Raw genomic sequence first — 25,694 nt, 5'->3', positions numbered from 1 at the left:
GGACAGCTGCATGCAAAAGAATAAAACTGTATCACTTACACCATATACAAAACTATACTTAAAATGGATTAAAGACCTAAATGTAAGACCTGAAACCATAAAACTCATAAAAGAAAATATAGGCAGCAATCTCTTGGACTTTGGCCATAGCAATATTTTTCTGGACATGTTTCCTTGGGCAAAGGAAACAAAAGCACAAATAAACTATTGGAACTATATCAAACTAAAAAGCTGTTGCAAAGTGAAAGTGAAGGAAACTATTGATAAAACAAAAGGCAACCTACTAAACTGGATATATCCATTAACAAAAGGCAACCTACTAAATTATCCATTGGCTAATTTCTAAAATATATAAAGAGATCAGCTAATAATACCACAAGTCAACTAATAATAATACTAAATACCAAAAATCAAATAATGTGATTAAAAAAAATGGGCAGAAGACCTGAATAGACATTTTTTCCAAAGAAGACATAGAGATGGCCATGCAAAGATGCTCAACATCACTCATCGTCAGGGAAATGCAAATCAAAACCACAATGAGATATAACTTCATACCAGTCAGAATAGCTAGTATCACAAGACAAGAAACAACAAGTGCTGATGAGGATGTGGAGAAAAGGGAAACTTACACTGCTGGGAATTTAAATTGGTACAGCCACTGTGGAAAATAGTATGGAGGTTCCACAAGAAATTACAAATGGAAATACCATACAATTCAGTAATTCCATTGCTGGGTATTTACCCAAAGAAAACAAAAATGCTAATTTGAAAAGATATATGCACCCTATGTTTACTGCAGCATTATTTACAATAGCCAAGATATGGAATCAACGTTAAGTGTCTGTTGATAGATGAATGGATAAAGATGTCACACACACACACACACACACACACACACACACACACACACACAATGGAATACTAATCAGCCATAAAAAAGAATGAGATCTTGGGGCACCTAGGTGGCTCGGTTTGGTGTCTGACTCTTGATTTTGGCTCAGGTCATGATCTCACTGTTCATGAGTTTGAGCCCCACATTGGGCTCTGTGGTGACATTATGGAGCCTGTCTGGGATTTTCTGTCTCCTCTCTCTGCCTTTCTCTTTCTCTCTCTTGATAATAAATAAGCATTAAAAAAAAAAAAGAATGAGATCTTGCCATTTATGACAACATGGATGGACCTACAGACAGAGAAAGATAAATACTATTATGAAATCACTTATATGTGGCATCTGAAAAAAACAAATGAACAAACAAACAAGAAACAGCAACAAACTCGTAAATACGGAGAACAAACTGGTGGTTACCCAAAGTTGGGTAGGGAGATAGGTGAAATAGTGAATGGGGATTAAGAGGCACACAGAAAAATAAATGAGAAATAAGAACGTTTATCCACATTTTCACCTTTGCTCTGGTTGTGGGATCCTATTTCAAATGTCAATGATTTGGTTTCTTTGGGAATTATTACGTTTGTGAACATTTAGAATGTGACTATTAAAGACTCATCATGTTAGGAGGTTTAAATGGGCAAAACAAACTTTTCATCTGAAGAGCTGGAACACAAAACTCCCTTTTATTCTGCCTGGTGACAAATTTGTCTTTAACCTCTTCTTTCCCCTTCATTCTCAATTTAGTCAGTCATTAAGTCCTATTGTTTTCCTTTGAAATACCTCCTGTATCTGTCCTTTCCATTCAATTCTTATTGTGACCAACCATTGTTCATGTTGTTATCATGTTATCTTGAAAACTAATGTTTTGTTGGACTATTTGCCTTTAAAAAAAAAAGGCACAGTCCAAAGTTATACAAAATTCAAACATTATAGGAGTATAGTTTACCAAGTGTCTTTTTCAGCAATGATAGGATAATGGATTTTTACTCTTTAAACTATTAATACAGTAGATTATATCTCCATCTTTTAAAATCTTATATTAAAATATCTTAATATAATTTTATGCTAACATAATCTTAATATGCTGTTATTTGACTGTAATTATAAGTGATACTAACTTATAATTTCTTGTATTATCTTTGTTAGGTTTTGATATCACCATTATGCTAACTTAAAAATGAATTTGTACTCTTTATAACCTTTTGATTATATTGACTATAATTCTGCCCATATAAATATTTGATTATATATTTTTAATTTTTAAAAAATATTTGCTTATATTTATTGAGGACTATACTCCTTAATAACAAAAGAAACTGGAAATAAATTGGGAAACTTATTGTCTTCTTTTCTCTGCTCTGAAAAAGCTTCAAAAACACAGAAATTGTTTGAGTTTTTAATTCTATGAAAGTTTGACACAATTTTTCTCTAAAATCATTGATTGATCCTGGACTGTTTTGGAATGGGGTAATATTTTTGAATGACTTTTCTTGAGTACTTATTATCCTATTTAGATTTTCTATCTCCTTTTGAGTCAATTCTGAGAGTTGGTTTTCTGGAGAAGTGGCACTAGCTTTCAGGAGATTCTTTTATACTCAGGAATAACAAAGGACACATCAATAACAGAAGGGATAAAAACCATATGATCATTTCAATAGATGCAGAAAAAGCACTTGACAAAGTTAAACATCCATTCATAATAAAAACTCTCGACAAAGTAGGTTTAGAGGTAACAATACCTCAACATAATAAAGTCCTTATATGAAAAACCCACACCTAACATCATATTCATTGGGGAAAAGCTCTCAGCTGAAGACAGGAACAGGACAAGGATGTCTACTTTCACCACTTTTTTTCAACATAGTACTGGAAGTCCCAACCACAGCAATCAGATGAGAGAAAGGAATAAAAGGCATCCAAATTGGTAAAGAAGAAGTGAAACTTCACTATTTGCAAATGACATTATACTATATATAGAAAACCCTAAGGACTCCACCAAAAAAACTACTAGAACTGATAAATGAATTCAGTAAGATTGCAAGATACAAAATCAATGTACAGAAATGTGTTGCATTTCTCCATACTAATAATGAAGTAGCAGAAAGAGAAATTAGGAAAACAATACTACTTATAATTGCACCAAAAATAGTAAGACACTTAGAAATAAACTTAATCAAAGAGGTGAAAGACCTATACTCTGAAAACTATAAAACATTGAGGAAACAAATTAAAGATGACACAAAGAAATAGAAAAACATTTCATGCTCGTGGATTGGAAGAACAAATATTGTTAAAATGTTTATACTACTCAAAGTAATCTACAGATTTAATGCAATCTCTATCAAAATACAACAGCATTTTTCACAGAACTAGAACAAGCAATCCTAAAAAATTTGTATGGAACCATAAAAATCCTGAATAGCAAAGCAATCTTGAAAAAGAAAAACAAAACTAGAGGTATCATAATTCCAGACTTCAAATTATTTTACAAAGCTGTAGTAATCAAAACTGTATGGTACTGGCACAAAAACAACACGTAGATCAATGGAACAGAATAGAAAACCCAAAAATGAATCAACAATTACATGGTCAATCTTTGACAAAGCAGGAAAGAATATGCAATGGGAAAAAGATAATCTCTTCAACAAGTGATATTGGGAAGACTGGACAGCTGCATGCAAAAGAATGAAGCTGGACCTCTTTCTTATACCATATACAAAAATAAACTCAAAATGGATTAAGGACCTAAATGTGAGATGTGGAACCATAAAAATCCTAGAAGAGAGCACAGGCAGTAATTTCTCTGACATTGGCCCTAGGAACATTTTTCTAGATATGCTTCCTGAGGCAAAGGAAACAAAAAGCAAAAATAAACTATTAAGACTACATTAAAATAAAAAGCTTCTGCATAGCAAAGGAAACAACCAATAAAACTAAAAGACAACCTACTGAATAGGAGAAGATACTTACAAATGACATATCTAATAAAGGATTAGTATCCAAAATATATAAAGAACTTATACAACTCAATACCCCAAAACCAAATAACCCAGTTATGGAATGGGGCAGAAAATATAAACAGACATGTCTCCAAAGAAGACATCCAGATGGCCAACAGACACACGAAAAGATGCTCAACATCACTCATCATCGGGGAAATGCAAATCAAAACTACAATGAGATATCACCTCACACCTGTCAGCATGGCTAAAATAAAATACACAAAACAACAAGTGTTGGTAAGGATGTGGAGAAATAGGAACTCTCGTGCACTGTTGGTGGGATTATAAACTGGTACAGGAACTGTGGAAGACAGTATGGAGGGATCCTCAAAAAACTAAAAATAGAACTACCCATGATACAATAATTGCACTACTGAGTATTTATCCAAAAAATACAAAACTCTAATTCAAAGGGATACATCACCCATATGTTTATTGCAGCATTATATACAATAGCCAAATTATGGTAGCAACCTAAGTATTCATTGATAGATGAATGAATAAAGAAGATGTGGTATATTTATACCACGTATATTTATTTATATACTTCATATATTTATACAATGAAATATTATTCAGCCATAAGAAAGAATGACATGTTGCCATTTGCAACAACGTGGATGGATCTAGAGAGTGTAATGCTAAGTGAAATAAGCCAGTCAGAGAAAGACAAATACCATATGATCTTGCTCATACATGGAATTTAAGAAACAAAACAAATGAACAAAGAAAAAAAGACAAACAAAAACCAGACCCTTTAATACAGAGAACAAACTAATGGTTACCAGATGGGTGGTGGGTAGAGGGATGAATGAAATAGGTGATGGGGATTAAGAACACACTTATCTTGGGGTGCCTGGGTGGCGCAGTCGGTTAAGCGTCCGACTTCAGCCAGGTCACGATCTCGCGGTCTGTGAGTTCGAGCCCCGCGTCAGGCTCTGGGCTGATGGCTCAGAGCCTGGAGCCTCTTTCCGATTCTGTGTCTCCCTCTCTCTCTGCCCCTCCCCCGTTCATGCTCTGTCTCTCTCTGTCCCAAAAATAAATAAACGTTGAAAAAAAAAATTATAAAAAAAAAGAACACACTTATTTTGATGAGCACTGAGTAATATATGGAATTGGTGAATCACTATATTGTACACCTAAAATGAACATAACACTGTATGTTAGCTACACTGGGGGAACAAAAAAGGAATAACAAAGGCAAACACATGCTTACCTGTAGTTTTCCCAGATTTTGGGGGCCCCAGAATTGCAATCCTAATAGGCATAGTAGGCTTAGGTTTGGGTTGGCGGATATATTTGATTGGGTTCTTCATAAATTTTTCTCTAGATTCCTTACTAGATAAAAAATAAATATACTGACGATGGATTACAGCATAAACTGGATTCTCTGAAGTTTCAATTGGCTTGATTGTCTCTCCTTCCCTTAGCTGCAATATGTACACAATTGAATTCATAAATTAGCTTTAAGTTATACAGCATTCCCCCAAATACATTTGAACAAATTTGTAAAATAAGAATATCTTTCTTACAAAATAAGAAAACTAATTATAACTTAATCTTAATATTAAAAACTGTATAAAAAGAACAATTTATTTTATACCCACATGCAATTGATGAAATCTGAAATACACTTCAGTTTATGAACATTATAGTTCCCATACTTCCTTTGTAATGTCTTTAGTGTAAGTTTTTGCCAAGGAATGTAAAGTTGTTTGCATATATTCATGGGCCAGTTTATCCTCACAAAAAGGTCCATTCCTAAGGTGGTGTTATGGATGGAAATGTGTTCCCCCAAATTCAAAGGTTTAAGCCTAATCCCCAAAGTGACTGTTATTTGGAGACAGGGCCTTTCAGGAGGAAAAGGTTAAGTGAGGTCATAAGAGTGGGGCCCTAATCCAACGAGACTGGTGTCTTATATGAAGAGGAAGAGACACCAGGAGTACATAAGCACAGAGGAAAGGCCATGTGAGGACATAGTGAGAAGGTGGTCATCTTCAAGCCAGGAAGAGAGGCCTCACCAGAAAACTATCTCTGCTGGCAATTTGACCTTGGATTTTCAGCCTCTAGAACTGTGAGAAAATAAATTTCTGTTGTCTAAGCCACCTAGTCTGTGGTACTTTGTTATAGCAGCCTGAGTAGACTAACACAGATGGGGTCCTGGGCTATGTTTGGGGACATAGTGGTAGGACAAATCCTATAGGCTTCTCTTCCACATTTTATATAGGCAAAATCCCACTCACGTAAACATCCAGAGCAGCCACAAAAGGGAAAAATACCTAAAAGGCAGCTTAAGGTACAGATATGGAAGGATTGGGAGGAGTGGTTCCACATCTGTTTATTTGTTCAAGATGACAAATGGGTCATTAATAAAGTCAGGTTTGGATATCATTTTTAGAGCATTAGATGGCTAAGTATCAGCCCATACTTGACAAAGTATGTATGAAGCAATATGATTCAAGATTGCTCCTTCTCCAAAGCTACACCAGGACAGTTGTCACAGGTCAATGGTATTGTCAACATTATCATTCTTGGGCTGGAGTGAAGTTCATGGCTGGGAGTAAGTGCTAGGTATAAGAAGAAACTCAGGGGTGGTGTAGGAATGTCTGCTCTGTCTTACACTTGGTAATAAAAAAAGCTGAAAGTTTAATGATTCTATTTCAAATTCCCAGATTAAATGAGAGTCCTTACAGCAGTTTCTGCTGTTGCTCAAAATATCTAGCATGTATCCTTTCTCCTATGTAGGTCAGAATACCCATAGTGTCATCAAATCAGAAATATCGAACTGTCATGCACCCAGAAAGATTCCCAACAGCCCTGAGAAATGATTATTTATATGCTTAAACCCTTCTTATGACCATGCACTCATTTCTCTATAACACATTTTTGTACAATTCTAATTATATTTAGACATGAAACCTTCCTCCCTAAATAGGGTTCTGACTTTGTCTGCTTCTTCCCCTTTCTCACTCATCTCAGAGAAAGGGCATGACTATCTTTCAAAAGTTTTCCAGGCCATTCTAATGCTTAACTCTATCCAATTCTCTATGGAGGACACTGTCATATGTTTCTATATTCCAGCATGATATTTGAAAAGGTTTCTCTTGACATCCTATGTATGGTTAAGATAAAGAAGATAGCACAATTAAGTAAAATTGAAACTGAATGTGTCAATATCAGCCAAGAAGGAGGTTTCAAGTAACATGCACATGGCTCCTTTTTGGATCCCATCCTCCAAAATACTTTTTATCAGTGACCAATAATAGTAATATGTATTAATAACAATAACTTTTATTGAACACTTACAAAAAACAAAACACTGTTGTAAGCACTTTATAGTAATTAACTCATTTAGTCATTGTAACAATACTATAAGGTAGGAAACTATTCTTATTCCCATTATGCAAATAGGAATGACTGAGAGGTTAAATGATTTGTCCAAGGTCACTAATAAATGGTGGCAGAGGCCATGATCTTCACCACTGTGCTATATCATTGATGGAAATAAAAAGGTACACTGATCAAGTGAATAGGTAACTATCACATGACATTCTTTTATTGTCTTTATGGCACTTAATACTATCTTTCAAGAATATATTTTTCTGGGGGCGCCTGGGTGGCGCAGTCGGTTAAGCGTCCGACTTCAGCCAGGTCACGATCTCGCGGTCCGTGAGTTCGAGCCCCGTATCAGGCTCTGGGCTGATGGCTCAGAGCCTGGAGCCTGTTTCCGATTCTGTGTCTCCCTCTCTCTCTGCCCCTCCCCCGTTCATGCTCTGTCTCTCTCTGTCCCAAAAAAAATAAATAAACGTTGAAAAAAAAATTAAAAAAAAAAAGAATATATTTTTCTGTTTATTTACTTATGCCCATCCTCACTCCCCAATCCAACTAGAATGTAAGCTCCATGACAAAAGAAACCTTTCGTTCACTACTCTGTTCCCAGGACTAGAACAGTGGCTGGAACGGTCTTAGTTAAGATTTGTTGAAAATCATCCCACATTTGAGGCTAGTGAATTCCAACTGGAGTAAATCTGTCCATGTGCATAAAAATATTGTACTTAGAATGCTTGTTATGAACATCAATGTCACATTTCATATTGTGTCTCACACTGTATACTCTTTATACTCTCATTTTTGATCACAGTGGCCTGTTGGTATTATTTTTTCAGGGTCTTAGTACAGAACTAGGTCTTAGTACAAGGTCTTAGGCCTGGTTCCATTAAAGAATGAAAGAGGTTAAATGACTTGCCTAAAATTAGGTAACAAATTAGTACCAGAGCTCAGCTCTTTAGATGTGTCCTTTGAAAATATTTCCACTACCCATCTTCTTCTGCTACCAAGTTAAAACCAAGTTGGAATTGTGTTATCTCTCCAGATATACATGAAAGACATTAAACCCTTTGATTACTTTTCAGATGCCAGAAAATTAAAACAATCACGTTTTTATAGCTAGTTAAGAGTACTGTACAATGCTTACAATTTTTGAAATTATCCTGTCTTCTTCTTAGACATACTTAACGAAAATAAAAGAAAGAACACAGCTTTCAGGTGCATTTGCTGACATTACCTTTACAGGGTCCCAGTAGCCAAATGCACTTATATGCTTATAGGTGTAGTTCAGCATTTTCTGGGCAAGGTGTGATGCTATTGGATAACATTTTTCAAAAATGCTCTCACGATTCTCTACCAGTGGTTTCAGTTTCATATTCAAATTATATTGAACAATATGGATTTTCCGAGCTCCATTAATGAGAATTACTGGTATCATAAGCTTCTCACATTCATCCTGATGAAAAACAAATAAAGAAAACCAAATATTAAAAAAAATTTTTTAATGTGTATTCATTTTTGAAAGACAGAGAGAGACAGAGCACAAGCAGGGGTAGGGCAGAGAGAGAGGGGGACACAGAATCTGAAGCAGGCTCCAGGCTCTGAGCTGTCAGCACAGAGCCCGATGCGGGGCTCAAACTCATGAACTGCAAGATCATGACTTGAGCTGAAGTTGGACACCCAACCTACTGAGCCACCCAGGTGCCCCAAACCAAATATTTTTAATGAGACCAAGTCTGGTCACAGCATATACACATTGCTGGTAACTGACCACTTCGGTCAAGAGAATAAATATTTTTCAGCTTCTGAGTGGCTGCATATTGGCAGTTAAAACTTTTGACTCTTTGTGGCTTCCATGTTGCCCTTGAGTTATTAATTTGTTTTCATAATTGCAAGCGGTGCTGGCAAAAGGGAAGCTAGTCCTAAGATACACATTTCTTTTGAAATGTCAAAAAGAAACCAAGACATAAACCAACTACACTTCTTTCATTCTCAAATGTTACATTGTGAATTATGAAAAAAGGAAAAGTAATAACCTGTATTACTTGTAAATTATTCATATCTGTTTCAAATTTTTCTCCCAGTTCACCTCTCAGGCGTTCAAGTGCATCAATTTCCTGTTCTTCATCTTCCTCACTCATCACTTCCTCATCTTTTGGAAATTCATCTTCAAGGATGTTGTCAATATCATCTTCCTCTTCTTCAGGCTCTTCTTCACTAAAATCTTCATCTTCCCTATGTGTCTAAGGAAGAAAATGTTCTCTTTTACTATACACATAGAATATGCACCAAATGACTCTGCTAACTAATCATCTGGAATATTTTATGTCACTGGATATTGGTTGGTATGGAATGGCAACATTTATTTAGTAACATAGTAAAGTTTTAAATATCTGGCACCCATAAGTTTAATTCCTTCAAGATTCTGACAACATACTGATCACATAGTAAATACATAAGCAAGATATTAAATGTTATTTATGTCTATGGTTGCCAGAAAGTTCCGTTTCTTTGTTTGTTTGTTTGTTTGTTTGTTTAGAGTCTTTATTTTACTTGCAGTTAGGGAACAAAGTCATGTTAGTTTCAGGTGTACAATACAGTGATTCAACAATTCCATACATCACCCAGTGCTCATGACAAGTGCACTCCTTAATCCCCATGACCCCTTTAATCCATCCCTTCCACCCGCCTCCCTTCTGGTAATCATGTTTGTTCTCTATAATTAAGAATCTGTTTCTTCTTCTTCCCCCCACCTCCTCAGGTGGTTGACATCTTTATTGCTTTGGAGGTGGGGGGCAGGTGCTCAGCAGTTCTTAGTGGGGTGCTTCCTTTTCACCATCACAGGCTTCTGGTGAGAAGGATGGCACTGGTCCTGCAAATGGCAGCCGTGTGCAGATCTGGACAGTACTTGTTTTTGCGGGTCATGTGATTGATGCTGCTGAGAGTGGCCCAGACATTCTTGTTAGTGGTGGTCCGCATGTAGGAGGCAGTGGGTTTTCGCTGGCCAAATCTCTACTTCATGACCATTACATCTTTGCCATAGGCTGCTGGCTCCAAACCCACAGTCTTGTGGTGAATCAGCCCATTTGGTGGAAGGTGTCACGAGCCTTCAGGTTATTGGGCTGGGTGCTGGATGTCTGCATGTTCCTCTTGATCAGAAAACTGGGGCAGTTCTGCGTGACCAACCATTCAGGTGGGCGGACAGGGCAGCAGCTCCTCTCACTACTGCCTGGGGAAGTCAGAAAGAGCCCGAGTCTGTTTCTTGATTTGTCTCTCTGTTTTTTCTTTGCTCATTTGTTTTGTTTCTTGAGTTCCACATGTGACTGAAATCATACGGTATTTGTCTTCCTCTGACTGGTTTATTTTGCTTAGCGTAAGAGTCTCTAGCCCCATCCATGAAGGTTACATGTATTTGAAAGTCACTCAAAATGGATAACTCAGTCACTAGCTGTTGTCAGTTTGGACAAGATCAGTTTCCTCACCTGTAAAATAGGAATAACAAAGTACCTATCTCACAGGGATGGTGGGAGCATTAAATTACTTAATACATGCAAAGCCCTTACTTAGAAAAGTGTCTGGCACATGGCAAGCATGAAATGATAGCTATTATTGCTATTATTGTGCCATTATAGCTATTATTTGTCACTTTGTATAAAGCACTGTATTAATAGAACAGTTACATGCCCTTTAGGAGTTTATAGTCTATCTGAAGAACGGAGAACAATACACAAATGACTCTTAAAGACCCATGGCAGGATATTGGTACTAAGTGGTGCCATATAGGCGTTAACATTTGCCTTTAACATAGAGGCTCCTGGGCCGCCTCCACACTCTTCTCCCTGAAGTATTCCTTGTATCAGTTGGAGCACTGCCTTCCAGTTGGAAACCTGGAAGTTTTCCTTACTCCTTGCTCTCCATTACTGCTCATCCAGTTTCCAAGGACTGTTATCCTAAACAACGCCCTACATTCTCTCCTTTCCAGTTACCCTCACCCCCGCTGTTTGCCTTTTCATTTTCTGATGCCTGCAATCTCCTGCTTATCCTGCTGTTTCCTAATCTTTCTATTGATTAGACCCTGGTTCCTTTATTTATTTATTTATTTATTTATTTATTTATTTATTTATGTCTAATTTATTGTCAAATTGGCTAACATACAGAGTGTACAGTGTGCTCTTGGCTTTGGGGGTAGATTCCCACGATTCATCGCTTACATACAACACCCAGTGCTCATCCCAACAAGTGCCCTCCTCAATGCCCATCACCCATTTTCCCCTCTCCCCTGCCCCCACCATCAATCTTCAGTTTGTTATCTGTATTTAACAGTCTCTTAGAGTTTGCCTCCCTCTCTTTCTGTTTGTAACAATTTTTCACCCTTCCCCTCCCCCATGGTTTTCTGTTAAGTTTCTCCAGTTCCACATATGAGTGAAAACATGATATCTGTCTTTCTCTGACTGACTTATTTCACTTAGCATAATATCCTCCAGTTCCATCCACATTGCTGCAAATGGCAGGATTTCATTCTTTCTCATTGCCGAGTAGTGTTCTGTTGTATATATAAAACACATCTTCTTTTTTTTTTTAAACTTTTTTTTTTTTCAACGTTTATTTATTTTTGGGACAGAGAGAGACAGAGCATGAACGGGGGAGGGGCAGAGAGAGAGGGAGACACAGAATCGGAAACAGGCTCCAGGCTCTGAGCCGTCAGCCCAGAGCCTGACGCGGGGCTCGAACTCACGGACTGTGAGATCGTGACCTGGCTGAAGTCGGACGCTCAACCGACTGCGCCACCCAGGCGCCCTAAAACACATCTTCTTTATCCATTCATCAGTTGATGGACACGTATAGCTTTTTCCATAATTTGGCTACTGTTGAAAGCGCTGCTATAAACATGTGCCCCTATGAATCAGCACCCTTGTATCCTTTGGATAAATTCCTAGCAGTGCTATTGCTGGGTCATAGGGTAGTTCTATTTTTAGTTTTTTGAGGAACCTCCAGGCTGTTTTCCAGAGTGACTGCACCAGCTTGCATTCCCACCAACAGTGCAAGAGGGTTCTCGTTTCTTCACATCCTCCCCAGCATTTCTTGTTTCCTGAGTTGTTAATTTTAGCCACCCTGACCGGTGTGAGATGGTATCTCATTGTGGTTTTGATTTGTATTTCCCTGATGATGAGTGATGTTGAACATCTTTTCATATGTCTGTTGGCCATCTGGATGTCTTCTTTGGAAAAGTGTCTATTCATGTCTTCTGCCCATTTCTTCACTGGATTATTTATTTTTGGGGTGTTGAGTTTGGTAAGTTCTTTATAGATTTTGGATACTAACTCTTTATCCAATATGTCATTTGCAAATATCTTTTCCCATTCTATCGGTTGCCTTTTAGTTTTGTTGATTGTTTCCTTTGCAGTGCAGAAGCTTTTTATCTTGATGAGGTCCCAATAGTTCAGTTTTGCTTTTAATTTCCTTGCCTTTGGAGATGTGTCAAGCAAGAAATTATTGAGGCTGAGGTCAAAGAGGTTGATGCCTGTTTTCTCCTCTAGGGTTTTGATGGTTTCCTGTCTCACGTTTAGTAGACCCTGGTTCCTTTAAAGAGCACCTGGAGCTGGAATTTGGCCTTGCAAGTTCAGGGAGGAGGATGAGAGGGTCCCTTCCTGCTCTGTGCCCAGGCTCCTCCCTCTCCGAAAGAAGCTTGGATATGGGGCAGTGTTTTTCAGTTCTGGTTCTTTTTTTATTTAAATTTTGAAGCCATTTGGTTCTTTTATCACTTTTTCCTTTTCCTTATCCTTTGACAATTAAAAAAAAATCTTCAGATTTGATTTTCTAAGGATTATTGGAAGTATGGTGGGATGAGTCCACACTGCAAATGAGAGATGTCTCAGTTGCAGAGCTTGGCTCAACTTAATAGCTCTTCCAACTTATTTGTTAATTAAAAAAAATTAAACTATGTAAGTTTAAACATAGATTCATTTTTGTTAAAAAGATAAAATTATACAGCATTGTATAGGGTAAAAAAAGTCTCCCTTCACACTCCCATCTCTATTTCCACTTTCCTACCTAGAAATGATTTTGGTTAACAATTTGGTTAAGATCCTTTTAGATGTTTACACCCACACACACCCACACAAAATTATATTTATACATATTGTACAACTTGCTTTTTAAAAATATAATTTAGCAATGCATTTAAATTTCTTTCCATATAAAAACATATATCTCATCATTCTTAGCTATTCTTGCATTTTAAAAAGGTTCATGGGTTTTTTTTTTTTTTTTTTGGTTGTTATGGGAAAACCAGTTTAGGAAATAACAAAGTAAACAGTGAAAAGTAGACACTTTTGACCCCTGTGATATTTGTTTTCTCTCTTATATTAGTGGTGATGAGGGATTTGGCTAACTTACATTTCTCTTCTTTTCTTTTTCTTCTGCCTATCCCCCAGTGTTAGTCATATTTTTAATTCTTTAATTCTGCAACTGAGTGCCTATAACTTTAAATATTATCTCCAAATCTCTCTTGAGCTACTACTTCTAGATATATGTTTTGATTCCCCACAATTCAAGAGAATGTCCTTACTCTTCTTTCCTCTTTTCCCTCTCTTCAGTTTCTAAATTTCCATCTCCAACATTACCACATTTACATTCCTGTCCTATGATTGTTTTTAAGTAGCACTTAGGTATTTAGTGCTTCATGCAAAAATTGATTCTAAGAATTGAAAGCAAATAAAGAGTGATTAATTCTGAAAATTGAAACCCAGTAAACAGCACCTGCCATATTTTAATTATATAACCTTTATTCACAATAGCCACAGATAGTGACAGAGGGGATGCAACTCTATATCAACAAACATGTACCATTTTGAGGAAAATGTCTAAAGTATCAATGTCAAACATTGTATTTTCTTATTATGCAAAATAATGCATAATTTAATTTGTCCCATATGTGGATAATGCTTTTCTTGTCCCCCACCCCCACCCCATATTTCTGGTTTGGTTTTGTTTTTTAGATGGAAGAAGCATTATTCATAAAAATCAATTGGCTACTTTTTTCAGGAAGAATATACAGAAGGCTAATTTTCAAAGATCTTAAATATCTAAAAGTATTTCCATTTCATCTTCATACATTATAAATAGTTAAAAATCATTTTCATTCAGAATTTTGAAGGCATTGTTTTTGTCTTCCATCATCCAGTATTGTTGGTGAAAAATCTGACACAAAACTCATCCACATTCCTTTGTAGATATCTTTTCTTCATTTTAGAAACAGTTAAAATCTCTTTATAATTAGCAATCTCAAATTTCATGAGAGTGTGTCTAATGTACATCTCTTTTAACTTGTTCTGTTCAGTATTCATTGAGCCCTTTCAATTTGAAGATCCTCTGCTCTCTTCAATACTGGGGACATTTCTTTCAATATTTTAAAGATTATTTCCTCCTATATTAGCTCTCTTTTCATTTTTTTTTCTTTTTGAATGCAAATTAGATGTTGATCCTCCTGGACTGACCCCACATATCTCCAGTTTTTCTTTCATATTTTCTATTTCTTGTATTTTTGTTCTATATTTGAGAAACTTCTTTGGCTTTTACTTCTAATTTTTCTCTTCAACTTTTTAAGAACTGCTCATTTATTTTTGAGAGAGACAGAGAGCACGTGTGTGAGCATAGGCCATCCATGCAAGTGGGGAAGGGGCAGAGAAAGGGGGCAGAGGATTCGAAGTGGCCTCTGTGTGGACAGAGCTATGCCGGGCTTGAACTCAAACTGAGATCATGACCTGAGCCTGCGTCAGATGCTTAACCAACTGAGCCACCCTCTATTAAACTTTTAATTAATTTAATTTACATTATACATTTTAGCTTCTGTGAACTCTTTTTTGCTTTCTGATTTTTCATAGCATCCTGATTTTTGTTTTATGGATATAAGTTCTTGAATTTTCTTAGGGAGATTGGAATTTTTTAAATGTTTAGTAAGGTCTTCTGAATTGCCTATTCATTTTAGGGTCAGTTGTTCTGTTCATCTTGTTGCTCCTTTGTGTTGATAATTTTTCTCAAGTATATGGTAATCCTTGGTTGTTCATCCATTTTTATGAATGGAGGACCAAGTTGTTTAATTCAAAGCAACTTCAAACTCTGGGTGTGTGAGCAGGGCAGGTTGTATTGTGCTTCCACTTACGATGTGAGAATGAGAAGAGGTGGGCAGGTTGGATCTTGCTCCAAAAGATGGAGGACACCAACCAATATCCCTGGCACTTATTATCTTCTAGGCAGATTATTTGCTTCAGAAATTATTTGCCTTTTTTTTTCCCCATGGGGGCACATGTCATTGTTACATAAGGAGATGGTGGGGCAGCCTTAAATAACTTTTGTGCAGTTAATTATCCTGGACTTAGTAGATAATCAAATTATGTGCACATAATGAGTTCTGTCCTTACTTTTCAACATGTATGCTATTTCTTTTTTTTCTTGTATTACTTTCACTAGTTTCTTTAGTACCATGTTGAATTTTTTTAAAGGTTAATATCCTAAAAATCTCCACAGGTTAATTCTTCCTAGGGAAAAAATTTTTATTTTTCCATAAATGGCAACTTGATCTTGAAACAGTGCTTTTTTTTTTTTTCTGATAAATTATACCTTTTAGGCCTTATGTTAGGAGATATATCTTCTAAAGTTCATGGTCTCAGAGATCTGCCTCTAGTATGAAGGAATAAGTTAATTTAGCCTCTAGCAGATAATAACCATAAACCATGAACACCCCTCCCCCCACCCCAACACACACACACACACACACATACACACACACACACACACCACTTTCTCCCACTCATTTAAGAAGCTCTGGAGAGTAAACAAAGGCAGATTTGGAAAGCAGCAAAAATTTGGAGTGAGCAGTTGGTTAAAGGTGAATTCTCTGATTTTGTGCCCTTGCTCAGGGGACAGCCTCCATTAGAGTGGTGGTGGCACAGGGAGACTAAAATTCTGATAGGAAACTTTAGTGTCTTTCCAGCTGGAGCAACCAGAGGAAGGAGACACAACCAGGATACCGGAGAGTGAGGGTAAACTTCAGCATTGAGAGAACCGGAGAAGGAAACAACAAATTAGTTTATACAGACTTTCCACATCTCTGAACCATGCACATATGGACTGTTTGAGAACAGTATAAATTGAATTGTTAGTATGACAGAGTTTACAGGCTTAGTCTTACCAAATAAATTGCCTGCTAAAACAAAAACACTCGTGGAGCTAACAGAATTCAGAATCTACATAATATAACACTCATAATTCAAAAGTTATAATACTCCAAAATTATTCAAAGTATAAAGGATCATGAGACATGACCCATTCTCATAAGAAATGATATCAACAAATACCCACTCCAGGTACTAGAGTTACAAAACAAGAACTTTAAAGCAGTTGTTATCCCTACGACCAATGAGGAAAAGGAAAATACACTCATAATAAATGAAAAGATAAGAAACCTCAGGAGGGAAATAAAAACAAACCAAAATGTAAATTAGAACTAAAAAAATACAATATTTGAAATTAAAAAAAAATCAGATGGATTTAATAGACTGGAGATGACAAAGGAAAGAATCAGTGAATTTGAAGATAGATCAGAAGAAATTATCAAACTTAAAGAAGAGAGAAAAAAGATTGAAAAACTGAACAGCCCCAAGATCATGTGGCACAATAGTGAGTGATCTAACCTATGTGAAATTGATTTGCAGAAGGAGACAGAGAGCAAGTAGGACAGAAAAAGTATTTGAAGAAATAATGTCCAAAGTTCCCCCCAATTTAGTTAAAGACACAAATTTATGGATTAAAGAAGCTTAGTCAACCCCAAACTAGATAAACATAAAGAAAATGACATGTAGGCATATCATAATCACACCATTGAAAAAGATTTCTTGGCTGAAAGCAGCCAAGAAAAATCATACAGGAAAACAATTCAGATGACCACATTCTTCTCATCCCTCTGATTTCCCTCACACCAGAGGAATGAATAAAGAACAACAGAAAAGGTTAAATATCTGGATAAATGTAAAGGAAGATTTATTTTCCTCTCAATATATTTAAAATACATATGACTATTTAAAACAAAAACTATATATATTTTTTTTCTTATGGAGTTTATAATCCACTTGGTTGTAAAACAAATGACCACTAGAACATACAGGATATTGGTGGGCGTAACTGGATTTATACAGTCACAGCTTTCTACACTATTACATGGAATAATATTGACTCTAAGTAGAGTGGGAAAAGGTAAGGATGTATATGTAATAGAGAGCAACCATTAAAAAAACACAGAGAGGTATAACTAAAAAGCCAAAAGATAAATAAAATGGATTCCTAAAATACATTCAACCAATCCCAGAGAAGGCTGGAAAGGGAAAAGAAAAAAGAAAGGGGACAACAGGAAACAAAACTCATGGTCTCTGAGAAACAGGGCTAGCTTTGGGGTAAACTGTCTCATAGCTTTCTAGCAGTACCAGAAAGTAGGGGCAAGGCTATAACTGAGTAGAAGGTTATGCCAGGAGGGTGGTGGAGGTTATAGTCAGAATGCTTACAACTAGGGAGGAAATGAGATAGGCAGAAATAGAGGAGAAGTGAAAGACTTGTCAGAGTTCTGAGGCTTCCCAATACAGATGCATGTTAGTCAGACACTAGATTCCCTTACGATACATGGGGGGGGGGGGGGTGCGGTGCCGGGGGGTGAGGTTGTCTTCTAAATCTGGATTTTGAGACACTATTCCAAACCGTTTGTTTTCAAAACCTTAAAACTCAAGCACTGGGAGATTATGGGAGTGCTGAATCACTATATTGTACGCCTGAAACTAATATTACACTGTATGTTAACTAATGAGAATTTAAATAAAAACTTAAAAAGAACTCAATCCCCAGCCTGTACCCTCTGCCCACCCTCCCACCCAACCTTAGCTTTCTGTTCCATCCCAAAGTGCTCTCTGCACATAGACCTGGAGGCCTATACACCCTGCCTTCTCCCTAGAAGGCCTCAAGGATGGTCTTGGCCTGGTGCTTGGTCCTTAACCTTGTTTCAACCTCATTTGGACCCTGGCTTCGGCTTCCCCTTAGTACTTACGGTATTTATCTGAATTAACTATCTGGGTGTAGTCCCTCACCATTCTGCTGACTTGCAGCCTTGGCTCACTATACTGGCTGTTTCTGGCTTTCTCCTGTCTGTGGCTACGCATAACTTGACAGAAGAGACTGAGGCACCAGAGAAGGAGCCAGCGAACAACAGGAAGAGAACCAAGATTCTGAAGCAAGAAATAGGAGTAGAAGCAAGGCCTCTGAGGAGCTGGAAAGTATGCAAACTAAACATGAGAAGGGGCTGGCTTAGAGATTATTCATCAGTCACACTTGGAGACTAAAATTCCACAAGGTGGCAACATTTTCCTACAAAATTAATGCAAGTAGCCCCCTTGAGACTAAGATCATTTCTAGTGTTAAAAAAACGTGTTATCTGTCGGAAAAAAATCAGACAGTAAGGGCAATGATCTTTGTGAAGGATGAGAAGACAAACCTGGGAGGGGCTTTATTTGTACGTGGTTCCCCAATTTGTTATGAAAAGGTGAGTAATGGAGCTGCATATCCTATACAAAAGGCAAATAATGAGAAGGTCTCTGTTCTTTTGAAAGCAAGCCCCAGCATCTATGCAGAGTCAGGAAGTCACATTAACTGGTTAGAGCGATCACATTGCGTGAACCTAGACATGCTACATTTTGTTTAGTCTTTCTTTGTCTGAGGCAGTAGCAGGACATATAAAATTCTCATCAAAGAAATTTTAAAAGGTCAATACACAGTTTTCATCTTTGATTCATCAAAAATCTCAGGAATTATCTTCCCAAAGTTGTTTTGTGTAAATGAATTGTGTGACATACATAGCCAATTTTGTGAAAGATTAAGTCTTGGGAGAGCTAACTTATACAAAACCTACTTATGGGTGCCTGGATGGCTCAGTCAGTTAAGTGCCCAACTCAGGTCATGATCTCATGGTTTCACAAGGGTGAGCCCCCATCGAGCTCTGTGCTGACAGTGTGGAGGCTGCTTGAGATTCTTTCTCTCCCTCTGCCCCTGCCCCATTTGTGTGCTCTCTCTCTCACTCTAAATAAATAAATGAACATTTAAAAAAACCATGATTTAATTTTTAAGATAGAATATTGAATTTTTAAATGAAAAATAGTAAGAAATCCCACCATTCTAATGTTAACAAATAGAAAAATGATAAATCAGGAACATTTAAAATTTATCCTGAAAACTGATTTTCTTAAGAAAAAGATTAACATTGTTGCACTATATGCTAACTTGGATTTAATTAACAAATAAATTAAATAAAAATTTAAAAAAAGAAAAAGCAGATTTAATTAAAGAATAAGGGGGAAAAAGTTACAGAAAGGGAGGGAGACAAACCATAAGAGACTCTTGGATACTGAGAACAAACTGAGGGTTGATGGGGGGTAGGAGAGAGGGGAAAGTGGGTGATGGGCATTGAGGGCACTTGTTGGGATGAGCACTGGGTGTTGTATGGAAACCAATTTGTCAATAAATGATACTTAAAAAAAAAGAATAGCAGGGAAGGGAAATTAAAGTATTATTAATTCAGGAAACTAGATATTGTTAATTTTGTTCTATTTTACAACGAAAAAGCCTAAGCTCAGAGAGATTAAGAAACCTGCTCAAGGTTATACAACAGCAACAAAACAACTGGTGAGTGCCTACTATGTGTCAGCACTATGTGAGGCACTGGAGAGCCAGCAATGAACAAAATCAGCAAGAACTGGAGACAGGATACCAATTTAGGTATCAGATCATAGTCTTGAGAGTCAGTGTTGAAAAGATGGTCAGAAGGAAATGGGAGAAGGCAGGAAGCATCTCATTGTTTGCCTTGGTTACAGGGATTACTTGTAAGCTGACTATACATACGAACCCCAGGTAACTTCACAGAACTAGCATGTCTCATCACACCTCCTCTTTAAATTCTATACCCCTGAGTGAGCTTGGCTGTAGCACTGGGGTAGGCTATGTCATTTTGGGAATAGTTCCTCTCCAAACAAAACAAAATCTACAATCTTCAAGGTTTATCTTTTCAAAAAATCAGCAGGTGGAGAAAAGGAGCTGTACTGAGCAGCCTGTACAATATATGAGTCTGAGGGTTCACAGGCGCTGCCTCATTCCATTCTTTATCTCGGCATAATCTATATTTTAGTTCCAACACAGCTTTACAGTCTCTCTGTCTAGACCTCAGTCCTAGGCTCCCAGCCTATCTCCCTGTGCGTGGACTGGAAGGCTGGAATGCAAAAATGAAAATCCAAAAGAAGCATAGTTTAATATGGTATTATATCTTGAATTAGATTATTTAAACTTCTTTAGTGGTTTTCTTTCCTTTAAAAATGTTCAGTTTTCTGATTATAAAAATAATAAAGGGTCATTGTAAACAATTATGGAAAAACAAAAAGTATAAAGAAAAACAGTGATATATAATCTTACTTCTCATATGTAAACTCTGTATACTTCTTTCAAGACTTTTTCTATTTTTAATTTATTTTCATTTATTTTTTTTAGAGAGAGAGAGAAAGTGAGCAGGAGAGAGGGTCAGAGGGAGAGAGAGAGAATCTTAAGCAGGCTCCACACTCAGCATGGAGGCCAAAGGGGGGCTCTATCCCACGCCCCTGGGATCATGACCTGAGTCGAAATCAAAAGTCAGATGCTCAACTGAGTCACCCATGTACCCCTCAAGACTTTTTCTGTGCATCTTTTTATTTTATATTGTTGATATATAAAAACATATATAATATATATAAACATTATATTAGGGATATTCTTTTTTTAAAAGGCAGCAATTTTATTTACTTACCTCCCCTTTCTGTTTTTTCTCTCTCTCTGCTATAAGTTCAGCCCTTCTTTTAGAAATCATATCATCCTGTTAAAGAAGGAGACATTAAAACATTTTAATGGATAAAATTATTTTTTGTGTATTAATATATATGTATATTATATACACATATGTACATACATATATACACACATATACATACATATATACACATATATACATGTATACATATACATATATAAACATACATACATACATACATACATATGCATACATACATGTGTATATGTATGCATATGTATGTATATATGTTTCCCAAGGTGGGAATAGCATTTGGATGGAAGGATGGTGAATTTCCAGAAAAGCATGTGATGGTGGTAATTATGCTACTATATCCTTGTAGCTCTGGAACTTTTGATCAGCGATTTCCCTCCAGAGGGATAAACAACATTTGGGGCTGCCACTCTTCCTACAAATTTTAGAACACCTTTTTGAATTTATCATCTGTTAGTTTGCTTTGGTAATTAGGTAGATTATGTATATGGAGAAATAAGGAAATAGTTGGAAGTAATTTGTTAAAGATGTTTGATAATCTAGGGGCACCTGGGTGGCTCAGTCAGTAAAGCATTTGACTCTTGATTTTGGCTCAAGTCATGATCTCACAGTTTGTGGGTTCGAGCCCTGTATTGGGCTCTGTGCAACAGCTTGAAGCCTGCTTGGGATTCTCTCTCTCTCTCTCTCTTTCCCCCCTCTTTAAGTAAACTTAAAAACAAGTTTGATAATCTTTTATCATTATAATAAAATATAATAGCCTAATAATGTATTGAATAATTTAAGTCATATTATCTCAGAATTGGAATTAGTTGATTAGCTTATCTATTGACAAGTGGTTCATTACCTTCAATTTTGGGTTTTGTTTGTATTTTTTTTTTTGAAACTCTTACTAATAATGAAATACATCTCCCTGTACCTTCCTCCTACCAATAGTAGTTCCTTCCCTGTGGCCCTATGGAACAACTAAGCTCTCTTTAGCATGAAAGCCCTTCAAATTATTTAACACTGCTCTCATGTTGCATCTTAGTCTTCCTAGTTCCAGATTTGAAAGCCCCATTCTTTTCACCCCAGCCCAGATTTATAGATTCACTCTTTCAAGACATGTCTTATAAATGGAATGGAATGAATTATATAGTATGTACTATTTTTTTTTTTTTTAGCCTGGCTCTTCTTTCGCTAAGCATAATGATTTTTATCCGTGTTGTAAGGTATGTCAATAGTTCATTCTTTTTTAATAGTGAATAGTATCAACATTACATAGATATACCACTTATTCATTCACTTCATTGACTTATTCATTCATTCATCCTGCCTCATCAAATTTTAAGATATTTAAGGTGTAAATTGTGACGATTTGATATATGTATACATAGTGAAAGGACTCCTCCCATTTAACTAATGAACACTTCCATCGTCTCACATATTTATCTTTTTTTAACATTTAAGTTCTACTCTATTAGCAAATTTTGATTATACAATTCAGTATTACCAGCTATAGTCACATATTATACATTAAATCCTCAGATCTTATTCATTTTATAGCTGAAAGTTTGTACCTGTTACCAACTTCTATTTCTCCCACCCCTCAGCTCCTGGCAACCACTTTTCTTCTATTTCTGTAAGTGTGAATTTCTTTAGATTCCGCATATAAGTGATACCATGCAGTATTTGTCTTTCCCTGTCTGGCTTATTTCACTTAGCATAATGCCCTCAAAGTCCTTCCATGTTGTTGCAAATGGCAGGATTTCCTTCTTTATCATGACTGAATAATATCTCGTACATATAAACACAATGTCTTTTTTATCCATTCATTCATTGACAGACTCCTAGGTTGCTCTCATGTTTTGGCTACTGTGAATAGTGCTGCAATGAACATGGAGGTGTGAATATCCTGTTTTCATTTCCTATGATACTTATCCCAGAAGTAGGATTGCTGGATTATATGGTAGTTCTATTTTAAAATTTTTGAGAAACTTCCAGGCTATTTTCCACAGGGGTTGTACCAGTTTACATTCCCACCAACAGTGCAAAGGGTTTCCTTTTCTCTATAACTTAGCCAACATTTGCTATCTCTTGTCTTTTGATGACAGCCATTCTAACAAGTATAAGGTGATATCTCATTGTGATTTTGATTTGCATTTCCCCGATGATTAGTGATCTTGAACACTTTTTCATGTACCCATTGACCATCTGTATGTCTTTTTTTTTGTAAAAATGTCTATTCAGTTCATCTGATTTTTTTTCATATTTTCAATCTATTTTTTTAATCAGATGGGTTTTTTTTTTGCATTGAGCTATACAAGTCCTCCAGATATTGTGGATTTCAATTCCTTGTCAGATGTAGATCAGATGTGATTCGTAAATATTTTCTCTCACTCAGTAAATTAACTTTTCATTTCATTGATGGTTTCCTTTGTTGTGCAGAAGGCTTTTAGTTTGATATAGTTCCCATTTGTTGACTTTTGCTTTTGGTGTCAAATCCAAAAAACTAATTAAGACCAACGTCAAGGAGCTTACCCCCTATGTTTTCTTTTAGAAGTTTTATGGTTTCAGGTCTCATGTCCAAGTCTTTAATCTATTTTGAGTTGATTTTTTGTATAATATATATAGGGTAGTTTCATTCTTTTGCAGGTGGCTGTCCAGTTTTCTCAGTATTTGCTGAAGAGACTATTCTTTCTCTGCCGTGTATCTTTGGCTCTCTTCTTATAAATTAGTTGAGAATATATGCATGGGGTTATTTCTGGGCTCTCTGTTCTGTTCCATTGATCTATGTGTCTAGTCTGTTATTGAACTCCTCTATTGAATTTTTCAGTTCAGTTATCATATTCTTCAGTTCTGTGATTTGTTTGGAACTTTCCTGTATTTTCTATCTCTTTGTTGAAATTCTCACTCTGTTCATGCATTGTTCTCCTGCCTCGGTGAGTATCTTTATGAACATTATTTTGAACTCTTTATCAGGTAGATCACTTATCTTCGTTTCAATAAGGTCTATTTCTGGAGTGTTTATTTAAAATACATTTCTCTGCTTCTTCATTTTCTTTGGCTCTGGGTTGGTTTCTGCACATTAGACAAAGGGCCACATTTCCTAGTCTTCACAGAGTGGGCTTGGGTAGGAGGTGAACCTTATCAGTCAGCATGGACTGAGTTCTTGGCTGTCTCTCAAACCTGTGTGATTGTCAGACCTACTTTCTTTGCTCTCAGTAGCTCCCAGTAGTTAAGGGAGGCCACAACCTGTCAGTGTCCCAAAGGGGAGGAAAGCCAACAGCATAGGCTGATTGGAAGCTGGACTCTCAGGCAGCAACTGTTTTGATGTGGGCGATATGGGTGTTTTCTCATTTGCTCAATGTACAGGAGTCATTCAGCTAGTTTCCGAATTTCTTTCAGAGGGAACTGCTTCATGTGTAGTTGTGGATTTAGTGTGTCTGTGGGAGGAGGTGAATTCAGGAGGCTCTTATGTTGCCATCTTGGGTGGGAACCCAGGGCACTCTATCTGGGTGTCTAACACATTTTGTTTATCCATTCATCAGTTGATGGATATTGAGTGGTTTTTGCTTTTTGGCTGTTACAAATAATGCTGTTATGAACATTCATATATCAATTTTTATGTGGATCTATTTGTATTTCTGTTGGATAGATTCCTAAAAGTAGAATTGCTGGATTCCCTATGACACTTTTGAAGATTTTATGTAATACTCCTCAGATTATAGTTTCAGAAAAGATGTTCTAAACCAATATATAGATTTGTTTCACTAATGGCCAATATGGCCTTGACGGATAGGTCATCATTCCAGGAACTAATGAAAAAGCCACTGAAAAGTTTAATTATGATGCCTCTCCCACTTTGCTCCTGTGTCTGGTGTAGGGATACTTTGGTGCTACCACTATCTTGAATTTTATTTGCCTTGGAGAGAAAAGCATTAACACATTGAAAAATCACATAGGCCTCAAATAATTTTGTAACTCTTTAATTGCAAATAGTCTTTTTTTTTTAAGTTTATTTATTTTTTTTGAGAGAGAGCAAGAGAGAGCATGAGTGAGTTAGGGAGGGGCACAGAGAGAGGGAGGGAGAGAGAGGATCCAAGCAGGCTCTGTCCTCAGTAGGGAGCCCTACATGGGGCTCAAAACTGTGAGGTCATGGCCTGAGCCAAAATCAAGAGTTGGACGTTTAACTTACTGAGCCACCCAGGTGTCCCTATAAATAGTCTTAATATTTGATAAAAAGTGTTTTCATATTGACTGTGGCATTAAAATCAGAAAACTACATTTTTATAAAGACCACTTTAAAACTGAATAGATTCTGAACAAATTTACTCCCATTTTTTTTTTATTGGATATGTACCTTGATTTTTGCCTTCATTTCTTTGATGAGTTTTTTCCTTTCTAATTTCTTCTTTTGTTTCAGTTTCCACTTTTCAATTTGGGAAGGAAGGAGGCGATCAGAAACATCTTGATCATCAACTTGTATGAAAACAGCAGCATCTGGGAAAAACCCACGTTCCCCCAGAAACAGGGCCTCATCGGGATATCGTGGGAAACCATCTAATATAAAACCTGTGGAACTAGATGGAAATTTCAT

At 36.6% G+C, this 25,694-nt stretch overlaps 1 protein-coding gene and 1 pseudogene across 1 annotated transcript in view; both read right to left on the bottom strand.

The window, feature by feature from the left end:
• AK9 (adenylate kinase 9) overlaps positions 1–25,694 on the bottom strand; it is a 135,873-nt gene that overhangs the window by 15,883 nt on the left and 94,296 nt on the right. The window contains exons 27-31 of the mRNA XM_047102688.1: positions 25,458–25,677; positions 21,086–21,151; positions 9,258–9,464; positions 8,459–8,677; positions 5,111–5,324 (exon numbers count right to left, since the gene is read on the bottom strand). Coding sequence (XP_046958644.1) covers positions 5,111–5,324; positions 8,459–8,677; positions 9,258–9,464; positions 21,086–21,151; positions 25,458–25,677 — 926 coding nt within the window. The remainder of the gene's footprint in view (positions 1–5,110; positions 5,325–8,458; positions 8,678–9,257; positions 9,465–21,085; positions 21,152–25,457; positions 25,678–25,694) is intronic.
• LOC124528361 (60S ribosomal protein L28-like) lies at positions 10,025–18,422 on the bottom strand (annotated as a pseudogene).

The sequence above is a fragment of the Lynx rufus genome, unplaced genomic scaffold, assembly GCF_022079265.1.
Source record: "Lynx rufus isolate CCGP_SWC_20201006 ecotype Redwood Valley unplaced genomic scaffold, mLynRuf1.p SCAF_6, whole genome shotgun sequence".
Taxonomy (NCBI): Eukaryota; Metazoa; Chordata; class Mammalia; order Carnivora; family Felidae; genus Lynx; species Lynx rufus.
Note: the sequence above shows the minus strand (reverse complement) of the source record. Positions and strands in the feature narration are given on the sequence as shown.